The sequence below is a fragment of the Diorhabda sublineata genome, chromosome 3 (assembly GCF_026230105.1).
Source record: "Diorhabda sublineata isolate icDioSubl1.1 chromosome 3, icDioSubl1.1, whole genome shotgun sequence".
NCBI lineage: Eukaryota > Metazoa > Arthropoda > Insecta > Coleoptera > Chrysomelidae > Diorhabda > Diorhabda sublineata.
In genome coordinates this window covers 15,748,654-15,761,580 of record NC_079476.1, presented here as the reverse complement: position 1 = coordinate 15,761,580, position 12,927 = coordinate 15,748,654, and the positions used below count along the sequence as shown (strand labels likewise).

The 12,927-nt window shown below is 32.3% G+C and overlaps 1 protein-coding gene across 1 annotated transcript in view; it reads right to left on the bottom strand.

Moving 5' to 3' along the window:
* LOC130441447 (uncharacterized) overlaps window positions 1-12,048 on the bottom strand; it is a 189,432-nt gene extending 177,384 nt beyond the window's left edge. The window contains exon 1 of the mRNA XM_056775140.1: window positions 11,798-12,048. Within this exon, the coding sequence (XP_056631118.1) occupies window positions 11,798-11,873 (76 nt within the window). The 5' untranslated portion in view covers window positions 11,874-12,048. The remainder of the gene's footprint in view (window positions 1-11,797) is intronic.
* Window positions 12,049-12,927: the final 879 nt, after the last annotated feature.

Genomic DNA, 12,927 nt, shown 5'->3' with positions numbered 1-12,927 from the left:
GGATCCTGACTAGTACTTTGAAATTCAAAGATATTCTGGAAAACAGATAACAAGAAGGATCTTGAAAATGTCGCTAAAGTTCCCAAAACTAATTTCTTGCCAATATCTCCGAAGTTCTTCCAAAACATGTTTGAACGCGAAGTACGGTCACGATTGAATTTGGAAAACCAGCAAAACCCAGTTGCTCGAAAAGCACCAAAAGCGGGTTTCGAGTTACTGTGAATAACTCAAGTAGCATTCCTATGTATTGGGGAAATTCGCCATTAAAAACGTCAAACTTTATTGAGGCAATGTCAGATTTGACATGCCAATTTTCAAAAGCTGAGTAGCAACATTTCTATAAAAAATTAATCCGAAACTTTGCACAAGTGACAATAGCTTCAAGTTCTTACTTATCCCAAAAACAATTATGTTTTAGAAAGTCAGAACATTCCATATATGTAGAATTACATTATTATTTACGGTATTCACATTTATGGTAGAAAATATATACAATATAAAAATCTCATAGCTCACACATCTCAATCAAAATCATATTCTCATTGCATCATTTCATCCTCTGCTTCTCTCTACCTCTCTCTCAATTCCTTTTCCTTCATCTACGCTTCATTCTTTTTCTCTTTCTTTGTTCGCTCGTCTTCTTCTTTTATATAGTTTCACTATCTTGATAATTTGAGCAAGGAACCAAAAAAAAAAAATGATTATTTGAGCGTCGATTTCTCACATGAAAATTTGTTTCTACAGTCCATTCACATTGCTAAAAAATCAACTCGAGAAGTTATGGATGCGTCAACTCCTTCATAGTGTCAAATGGCATGAGTACATCCTCTTTTTTTGTTCAAATCTCCATTCTTTAGGTGATCGGGTCGTATTGTTCCAGCAAATGTTCTTTAACGAAAATGAGGCAAAATGAACTAATCATCAATATCAAGAATCCTCCAGTATTCTTATTTTTTATATTTCATTCAAAAAATAAACTTGATGAGTTTTCAGTTCTTTCAGAAAGGAAGACGATACGAGGTTTTATATATTCTTTAATTACGATTGTTCCCGAAATTTTTGTGAACACGGATGATATCCAAAAATGAAGTTAGAAAGTGATTTTATATTAAGGTAAAACCCAAAACATTCGACACAACTTTTCTTGGTTGACGTAACATCCTTTAACATCCTTCAGGGACTATTAATCAAAAAGATCCGAATAAATGGCAATTTATTTGAAAAAAAAAATCGGAAAAATCAAAATGTATACTAGCTATTGTATGTATATGTATACAATGATATCAATTAATCAATAGTTGGGTGCATTTGAAGGCATTAACATTGTTAATTGTGGGGACAGTCCAAATAGGGACAAAAGGTCCATTCCTCACAGCCAACTCCATACTTCAGTAGTAGAAGAATGAGCTCCCCGCCAGAATCGTTTTTCGATGGATGTATTTCATTGATATAAATAATTAGGTTGAATTAAGAGGTTCTAGTTCACATTTAATCTCTGAAGACGATTACTTGGTTATGGAAACGCGCGTGAGACGGTGTTATTATGATTATGATTATATATGTTGTTACAGTGGTAGTATAAACAGTGTGATCGATTTGAATATCACCAACGGTTTCAAAAATTCCAACTCAGTACCAATACTGTTGAGAATTTATTGTGAGAAAATACTTGAACAAAGGATGAGGAGAACAATTATTTTCCATTTCCTATCGTGAAACTTGACTTTCATCCTCAATTGAAAACTGAGATCACAAATTTTGAAAAATATCCCTCACCCGGTTTCCTAACCACATGTTATATATTCTTCTTCCTACCTACAATATCAAAATTTAATTTTTGAATTAAAAAAAAAATTGTGTAAACCTGAGTTATCACTGTTACCGATATACACATATACTGAGCTCATATTTCACTATTCTTGTCTTATCAGAGTGAAAACCAAACGATTAAAAGTTTTAAAATAGCTAATAGAAAGCCACAAACTGAATCTAAATCTTATGAAAACAAGTAATACGTGTAACGTGACTGAGACTGTTAATTTCGCTAAGATATGAAATTTCATTAAGTTTAAGGCTCTTTAGAGTTTGTTTAAAATACCTCAAGTGACATGAAGTGAAATTATAGTTTTGTTTAACTTATGGCAACTAGTTTTCTCGCTATTTCAAATTATGAGGATAATAAACGATCTGCAGATTACGATTTAGTTAACTCAACCATTCGTAAAATTCGTTATAAGGATGCAAGTGTACATTAAAGTAATTTATTAAATCCGTGACTATGAATGAGAAAAAAACTTCTCTTTTCAATGAGAGATTTAAGGAAATCACAAAGTTGATGTTTGATAGATGAACTGAATCATACCATTTTTTTTTGGAAAGAGACCACTCAATTAAGGATGAATTTGATGAATACTCTTAGCCCTTAAATTGTGCGTGGAAATGATTTGCCATAATCCAACAAATTTCGGATGTCCTCTAGTTGTCCTCAACCGTGTACGAAGGTCACCTTGTTTTAAATGTACTTGGGGTATCTCATACTCCGCCACAAAAGTGAGAAATATTTTTTTCCCCTATTTTCAGAAGTTATGTTATGGTATCGAACAAGAAGGAATACGAGAAAAATTTTCTACATTCGGAGAGTGAGAAATCTTCACCATCAAGTTCATTAGTAAAATAGTAGTTAACTGACGTAATTTTGGTTATACATGTACGCAAAAGGTAACGCGCTTCAAGTACCCAGTTGAGTTCCTTACATTTAAATCAAATCTAAAAATTCTTAATGTAGTGAGTGCCTTTAACTATTCAACACAGATAGACAGAATATTTCATTTCTAAATAGGCAGGTGGGGTAAAAAACTAGTAGTGCGTTGGGTACCTAGATATCTTGTTTGTGCACTTCCCAAAACACGTTTCCGTCACTATTATAGTATTTGTGCAGTAGCGGTTTGAAACTAACGTGTTTTTTTCTCGAGCCGAAAAACATGAACAACGTATGAATCTCAAATTTGTTGTTAAATTAAAAAAAAATCCGACTGAGTGTTATAATTTGTTGCAAGAAGCCTATGGGACAATTCTCTATCTCGTGCGCGTGTTTTGGAGTGGTGTAAGTTCTTTGGTGAGGTCCGAGAAAGCAATGAAGATGACCAGCGCTGGTGACTGTTTCAACTCCGGAAACAGTGACCAAAATCAACCAAATTGTGAGTGCAAATCTGACTATTAACTAAAAGCTCTTGCGTCAAAGGTTAGAAAAGTATCTGCTTTGAAAGGGACCCGATTTGATTCAATTGAAGCGGTAAAGCAAAAAACAGCCATCACCAAAAAAGACTTCGAGCACTTCTTCGATCAATGGAAAAAACGTCTGGAAAAGTGTGTAGCGAGGGGAGGGGAGTATATTAAAGGGGAGTATTCGAATTTAGAATAATTTTTATGATAAAACCCTTTATCGTAACCAGTCTCGTTATTTAATAGCCAAACATCGTATAACTATGAAGACAACGTTCTCAAAATTGTCTCAACATTAACATTCCAAAAAAAAATTATATTTTTTTCCATAATATAAAATGGGTGGAGATCTATTGCAAAAAGTTGTGAAATCCAAGGAGACTGATCTTATTGTCTTTACAATGCGCTAAAACTGGGATGGAAAATGCAGCCTTTTTCGAAAAGAAAATGCTATAAAGCAAGAGGCAGAAATGGTCAGTTATACTGGGGAGAATTCTCCATGAAGTTGTAGCCAGAGACTTTATTCACTAATATTTCCATTTGAGGTTACTGAAACCAGATAGCCGCGCTTCGCTGGTCTGACAGGGCTGAAGACAGGCAAATGTTCCATACACAATTTTCTTAGTTTTATATGAATATTTATGAGAGATATATCATTATCCGTTGATGTTCTTATTAATTCATCTATCAAATGTGTACACTCTGAGTCACACCATGACATTAGGAAACTTTCAAGGAATAATTTATGAATTACTCTATAAACTGACAATCATCCTATTATTTGAACTGGCAATCAACTTGAATATTGAATTATTAGAGACAATTATTCAGAGTAAGTCCATTTTCTATGCTATGATATCTACATATATGCCAGGGGCTTGACCCAGAATGTTTCTAAAATCCTTTGCTGCTTTATTTTCAGAATATCCGCTTCTGAGTCTACCAGAAGAGACGATGACAGAAGAAACAATGTCCTGTGTATCCATTAGCATCAAGTAGACTCAGGTATCTACTGAAAAATCTATGTTTGTGATTTTCCAATGGTATATATAATGATATACATTTTTAATTATAATATCGCACAAAAACTTTGTCCTGCTCCACATCATGAGGTCTAATAATATTTCTATACTTTTTGAGGTCAACAACACAACAGATTTATTCAATTATAAATTATAAACATATCAAAAATTGAGTTGTTCATTTGCAAATAGAAATATTTCGTCCTAAAAATCTTTCCACATTCTCCTTCGTCAAAATCTCCGATTTTTTTGCATGAGATCCTGCTGACCGCCTCTTCAGCCAAGCCAAAAGCATAGTGTACTTTTTGATATCGACATTTTTGCGCACGGTGAGTTCAGATCTCAACAATAAATATGTAATCGACAAAGTCGACGCCTTTAATGTTTTTAAGTACAAGTAGAACATTTTCGTTGATGTTCCTTATATTTTTCAAATCACAACATTTTTCAAATTTTTGGTAGGCCAGGGCGTTTCTACTTCTTTACTTTTCAGGTATCAAACTACTAACTGCAGCATTCGCTCTCTCACTTCAAAGGAATGTCTGATTTGGTACCTGAAGACATTACAAGTAACGAATTCTGAGTTGTTATGACTTCTTTTCAGAAATTGTTTGCTTCCATAATAACAATACTTCAAAACCTTTTTCCAGAGTAACAATACATCTAACATCAGTTGGTTTCACTATAGTTGAAGATTCTATCAATTATTATAAAAGCGTAGAATAAGATAAAACGTTGAACGTAAACACGTTATGAAAAGATCGTTGACGCTCCTTTTGGTAAATATTACGCTTGTTGAATATCGCTCTTTTCATGACTAGTTACATAAATAACTATCACTTATTATCTAGTTAATTTTTGCAAATATGAACTACCTAACCATCCATCTAGCGTAATTTTTCTATTGATGGATCCAATAGCCGAAATTTAACATCCGACAATTAGTTTAAGAGTATGGATTTAATGAACAAGTTGTATGAGGATCATAAAATCACATTCGTTGGCACCATTAGGAGATATAAAATAGAGTTGCTGATAGAGTTCACGAACTCAAGAGCTCAATCAGAATATTCATCATTATTCCGATTCCATTTGAATTCTATTTTACACGATGAAATTGATGGATCCACGAATGGAACATGCAAGCCCAAAATTATCATTTATCAGAATCTTACATAATCTGGAGTGGATAATCAAAACAAATTGTGTGCAACTTACAATGTAGCAAGAAACACAAAAAGATGGCGGATGGTAATTCTTCATGCTATGATGAGTATGACTAATGTTTACTCTCAGATTATCTATTTTTCAAATAACAAAATATATGATATTGCAAGAAGATTGTTGCTCAAAAATCTTTACATATCTCTAGTCCAAGATCAATTAAGTGCTAGTTTCCTTCCAAATGCATGTAACACCGTCAGTGAGAGTGAAGACAGAAAGCTGCTGGGATGTCAAATAGAGGCAAGGCAGATACTAAAACCAAATATTTCTGCCAGAAATGTCTTAAGTTTATATGTCTAAGTTATGCTCAAGCTTGATGTCAAACATGTAGTGATATTGTCAAAAACCAACGAACATGAAATGTTTTTATATGGTGTGAATGTACGAGTATTGCAGTAACAAAACGGTATTTAGCATAAGAAATATGGCTACGGATGTAGGAGGATTGGAAGGTTAATATATGGAAGTTGAAACAGAAACCACAAAACAAGAAATGGAGCTCGGTTATTTGGGAAGAGTTAAGAAAATAACACGTAAAGACAAAATCAAGAAGGGAGCATTGAGTAAATAGTTAAGTAATAAATCAAAACCTGGCACGATAAAAAGCAAAAGTTGAAATAGTTTGAAAACATGGTTATAATGACAAATAAAACATCAGTTGAAGTTATGAGGTTCACTGGGAAATATAATCAGATAACAAACGAAAAAGTGGTAGAAGTAAGAATATTTGGAATCAAGAAATAACAGAAATATTTAAAAAAAAAGACAGAAAACATGACAAAAAATAGGGAATAATGGATTTACGTTTGACAAGTGATAAAAAGGCACTACAGGTTTTGTTATGATTATACTAGATGGGATGGAATTCATTCCAATCGTCTGCGCTGATTTGCTGCATGAACCAAGAATAGAAGCCCCTCGGGCTGGCAAGTTCATACATCGTCTCTGGCCTCCTTTTTAAATAAAGTTTAGTTTGTTTTGTAATTTTCTTTTCCATAATAAACAAGTAAATATAGTTTTCCTGAATGAAATGACATTCTCAAGTTTTTCATTTAATTATTCAAATAATAAAAAATAATTTGATTGACTTGTACACTTTAATAGGAATAAAGAAAAAAAATTGATAAAATTAATTGATAAAACATATTTCCGTTTAATGATGAGATGTTGTACAGAATAAAAATAAAATACTACCATATCATTTTCATGAAATATTGAAGTCCTACTAGAATAATAGATTTTTCCAGTGAAGTATTACTCAGAATATAATAATATTCAACAAATTGAGTTCGGTGTACCCAAAGAAAAGGTTTTTGGAACTGGTACTGTACCTGTTGTTCACCTCGGACTTGTCAAACTGCAGTTTCTACCTTCTCAGAAAACACAAAAATACTAGAGTCTCACCACATCCGAAAATAAAAATCAACGAATTGAATTATCATATCATATTTACACTGAGAAGAGACTATTTCCCTTTAGGTACACTGAATAACTGCCAGTTTACATAACTAGAGAACGTAAAATACCTAGACGTACATCTGGATAAGAGACTAATGTGGAAAACACACATATTCAATAAGAGAAAGCCACTGGAATCTAGACTTCAAGAGTTTTACTGGGTAATTGGTAGGAAATTCTAGTTTATAAAACCATTATAAAGCCCATTTGGACATACAGCTCTGGGAATCTACTCCTAGTCAAACATAGAAATCATACAAATTTTAGTTAACGCGTACGACGTTTTCAATTACGACATAGAAACTCTGTAATGAGAAATATAGAGATAAAATTAAATCCCAACCAAACGTTTCAAAGCGACAGACCATTTGACTAGGTTCAATTGAGTATTCATCTGTGTACTCAAAACAGAAGAATATAACTTAAGAAAAGAGATATTCTAATAGAAATATTTCCTAAATGTCAAATTTTGTAAAGTCATACTATTTATTTATTGTTCTCCTATATTTAACAGATTGTAAATTCTATGAAGAAAAAGATAAAAAAATTATGAGCTGGGAATGTAAGAATACACAATTTATAATTACTAACTACATTTAAAGTAACAAAAAATAAACGTTGCCATCATATTCCTTTTCGTCTGCGTGTAAACTGTGTAAACTGGAATAAATTTTCCCAGAAAAATCATTGAAATTTATTCCAGCGATTAGGGGCAATCTGATATCAGCTCACTAATAAACATGATTCATATTTTCTATTCCATCAATGCGTTTTCTAATTATTTGGCGCAGTCTATACAATTGTTACGAAACATTTTTCAAAGAGCTTACGTATTTCGATATGTAAATCAAAACACGAGTTTTGCCGATGAAAACGGATTTAAAATAATCGCCGGCTACCTTTTTTATCAGGTCTTTTCAAATCGCCCAGCTTAAAACTTTTTTTATAGCTAGAACGTTTCAAGCCCGCTTTATAACATATCGTTAGATATAACTGCCTTTTTTGTAGATCTTTTTTGCTTTGCCAGTAGAATGACACTTTTTTTGATTGTAACGAAATTTACAGAAATCCCTCGAGAGCTATACAACGGTCCTATTTATGTCGAATAGTCAGCTAACGATTTAGCTTACTTTTCACTATTTTCACGTCATTCGATAGGACGTTTTTGATTTAGAATGTTACGAATGGTTTTTTTCATTAATTGAAGAATTTTATATTTATAAAATAATAGACATAATGAACAAATTTTATGAATGTGAAAAAGAAAGGGTCTTGCGAAGGAGTATTCGAAATACAAGGGCTGTTAACTTACGTTTAGAGATTTGGCAAAACTAATGCGAATATGTCAAACCTGACATTGCAATTTTTTATTGGTGAAGAAACTCGTATTGATATACCAATGCTATTTGAGTTGTTCACAGATACTTGATTCATCATGGTCAAAAAAATAGATATACTGTTCACACCAACACTACACCAACACTAATAATTACACTGACGCGCGTCAGTATGAATATCGCCAAAGCGCCTAGCACAAAGTTACAAAGTCATTACTCATTTTTCCAGAATTGGAACAATTAATTTCTATCAAATATGTGAATTAAACAAAGATGAGGGTTCTATCTTTATCAAATATACCCTGGATCAAATTTTCAGATAAAAATTTCTTTATGATAGTTCCTATTAACTCATGAAGCATATGAATAGAGTACTCGGATTGCCTAAACATTATGACCCATATATTTATATCAGGTCACCGGGCTGGTCACTCCCCTTTGTTAGAACCGTTAAGCTCAGTTTTTTTATCACAGTGAAGATACGTAGCATTATTTATCACAAAACGTGCTTCTGTAATACACTTGAACTCTGTGTAGTATTCAAACGCTGAAAAACTTGAGGTTACCTTTCTGTGTAGAATTTGAGGCACATGGGAGGCTGTTAAGTCTATTTGAGATGTATTCTACATTAAATAAACTATCAACTACGCTTTGGAGTAACTTCAAACCTAAGGCAATAAAAAACTATTCCTGATCAAATTTTTGATAGGTGGGTTGAACGACAAACATAAAAATAGTTTAAGTAATTATAGCTACCAAAGAAATACTATCTTGTTCGTAATAATTTCTCCGATTGTCGTTTTTCTTATCCTTTTCTTCGTAATTCGTAATTCTATTGCGCCTTGCGGTACCTAAACTGAGGACGCCATCCTGACCCAAAAATGAGAATGAGAGCAAGGTTGTATATTAATGATCAAAGTAAAGTCTATAATTTCAATTTTTTCAATTTTCAATTATACAACAACTTGGTAGCTGCGCCCAAATCTGGCTCATTCGCCGCAACTCTTTGATCTGTATTATTGTCTTGATCTGTCTACACTTCAAAGCGATAAGCAAATCCTCTGAAGCCACATAAAACTAACAATTCAAATCCCCATTTATGTGGTGTTATGAAAAGATATAGGTTGATCGAACATAGTTGTTAATCGATGGATAATCGAGGTTCGATAGGAATGTTTTCAAATTTTTTACAAAGGTTAGTAAATAATGATTAGGATTTTCACGTGGAAGGTGCTCACTATTATTCGCCCAATTGACAAATAAATAAGAATACATAGACATAATTTTTTATTTTATTGGTATTCAAACCTAAAGTTTTATTTATGTCGGTTTGTTGTGCACATGAATTCGATTCGTATACAATATTTTCTAGAAATTGTTTAGTAAAAAAGAATTGGAATCATTCGTACTGCGTAGTTTTTTTCCAAAATTTTAACAGGAGCTTGTCGTTTCCATGGAAAAACATTTGGGTTTCATTTAGCTCCAATAGCTCCAAGTCACAATCAATTTAGTTTCAGCTTTTTTCTGCTTTGATTCATTGTTTCTTTTTTCTGTTCTGCAACTTGCTCTTCCATGTATTTCTTTGCTACCAACGGTTCTTCTATTTCTAGTTTGTCAGACTGCGATATTGTTAGTTCCATATAAAAACAACAACGGACAAAGTTATAGTCCTGGAAATCCAAAATTTTATCTCGTAATTATCATTTCTGGAAATCTGAGATTTAAATTCCATGAATCCGTTCTTTCTAACCATCTATTTGGAAATTCCCCAATCAGATAATTTCTTAGTGCTAAATAATTATCATAAATTGTAATTATTGATAATTCTCTTGCAACTTTTAATTGAACATCACGTGGTAGCTTATTTAACAGTAGCTTACTAGATGAAAAATAATTATTATCTCTTTCAAGTTTTTTCTTACGCTAGTAGTATGATCTAAGATAGTATGTAGTGGAAATGTTTTTTTTCCTCATTAGTTCTAAAATATTGTGACGCTTCAAGGGAGAATATTGGAATACTCTTCCAAGTTTAAATAAATATCCTCTGTAGACACCGGAACTGTGTAGAAGTGCAAGGTGTGCACCTCGAACATTTATCATATTTTATTTTTGTTTTTATTTGATGGGCTGTAGGCTAATCGACTAAATTCTCCCACTTTTCAATTTTTTTCTTATGTAACTAACACAAGGTTCCACAGTATGCAGTTAATTTAGAAATGTTTGATTAGGTTCCAATATTTCCTGTAATTACATTAATAAATATTCACCATTTATGATAATTTTTTTAAGAATATCTCTTTATTACGAACGGTTTCCTTGGCATGTATAACGATCTGATAATCTAAATATATCCAAAACCATGAATTTTATCGAATTAAACAAAGAATACCTTTTTGATGGAAAGTCGAATGAAAAATTCATGTTTGCTATCTTTAGATTGTACAAATTGGGCATGAGCCATCCCTGACCTATAGATAGTAGTGTAGAATCATTTACTCCATCAACCACACTACATGGACATGCGTAATCATCCATTAAAAATTCATAATGTTTGAATGTATAATTCAGAAAATATACTTAAATATAATTCTCATTTCGCAACTTTGGATGTCTATAACTCAGAAAAGAGGGATAGTATTAGGAAATACCACAGAATTATTTTCACATCAAGTCCTGTTTAGAGGAATAACCTCGAAGATATTCGAAAACGCCCTTTTGAAAACCATTTAAAAGTGTAAACCAGTTACGCGATTCTTTGTAATCCCATACAAAACATTTATGCTACATCAATTATAGTATGAAAAAAGACCCTGTTTTTATCATCACAAGAGTAAAAGTTTATTTACCATATTAGATATTATTATTATGAAAAGTGGATTCGTCTGTATAAATTTGGGAAATTCTCCTATTTCTGCAATCTCAATCAAGGGCCCATAATAAAACAAGAAATTCTAGAAATTTTGGAATGACTTGTTTGTTCGAAATTTTTTTGTTGCTTATGTTCAGACTCTCAATTACTGATCCTCATCTTCAGAAGAATCTTTTCATAGCACTCGCTTGAGGTTAAAATCATGTCAATTGTTTTTCAAAATAATATTGTTTTATCTTTTGAAATTTCTCTACGGAGTATTGAAGTTAGAATGGAAACAAAGAAAACTAAAATTATCTAGCAGAACTAAACAATATTGTAGCTAAAATTTCAGATCCATGCATTTCAAGAATTAACACCTAGTGACTTGATTTGACTCGATTTGACCGACGTGACCTTCAATATTATGAAATAATGGAGCTACAAATATCACGATTGATAAATCAATTTATTATCAATCAACGTTGTTAAATTCTCTTGTCTGTATTAAATGGATTCGTCGGGATTGAACTACTTCATCTCGTTATTTCTGCTAAAAATGGATTATATCGAGAACAGTGGAACCTGAGTCTATTCAAATATACGATTAAATATGAGGCACAACAAAAATCGTTTGTTTCAAAGTTGATGAATAACCACAATTTTAAATCAAAATAAAAGCTTACCAAAAATATTAAATCCAAAAACAAAAACTACCCAGAAGAATATATTCATTTTGACCAGCGTCGCACACTGTCCCATTTAAAAACAGGCCGCACATATGGCGCACATACTTTGTATTACATGATGTTCGTTACACCGCACATCGCTGTTCAGTTATGTCGCATTCGAAAATTCATGATAATGTCAGTTTTCCCGAAGCGCTTTTCGTGGAGTTGAAACCGCAACTGAAACTGAGGCCCAAAGAGAAGCCGGGTTGGAGGATCTCGTTGCGAAATTGGTTCAGCGCAGCATCATAAATACATCAAGCCTTTAGACGATGTGGACAGATCGAAATTGCGTACTTGTACTATATTTATGTTGGAATCAATGTTATTTTTTATTATTTATAAATGAAATAATGTCATAGTGAGTGACAAATTTCAAATCACGTTTGTTGGTTACAAGTTATCAACATATTTAACCCTCAGACACAATCAAATTAAAATACTAATGTACTATTGAAGAGGCGCTAAAAAATAAGTTTACCCAAACTTCTTAACAAACTGATCGAGTCTTGATTCAGTACAAAAATAGTTGTGAGGATTTTGTATGAAAAATTCTGAATATTTCTCATATTTTTGGGACATCTCAATATAAAATAAACTATGGAATACACAAATTACGAATGAAAAACAAATAGAAATAAGTGTATTCCTGCGAAAATCACATCACAGAATTAGATGTGACATAACATGTCATTGTTTGAGACTAGTATAACAGAATAGTACTTCAAAATATTCCCCATGCCAATTATATTTTCTAAAAAGATAAACAGAACTTTTAACTGAGAAAAATCGAATAGCAAGAGACAATTTCAATAATTTGAATAAAACAATCCAGTCAAACCAGTAAAATAACAAAACTGTTGATAACTAGTATTTTCAGCTGGTGAATTCCCAGATTTCATATTCAACTAAAAAATTATTCCAAATCATTTTCCAGAACACAAATTCACAATATTCTTGTTAGTAGAATATTATGTTTAACAATTCTGTTCAGTTTATAATTAGGATACAACAGTGTGACTATTTGGATCGCAAACTACGATGTGAAAATGCAGTTTTACTTTTAGTGAGAACCACTCTTTACCCTG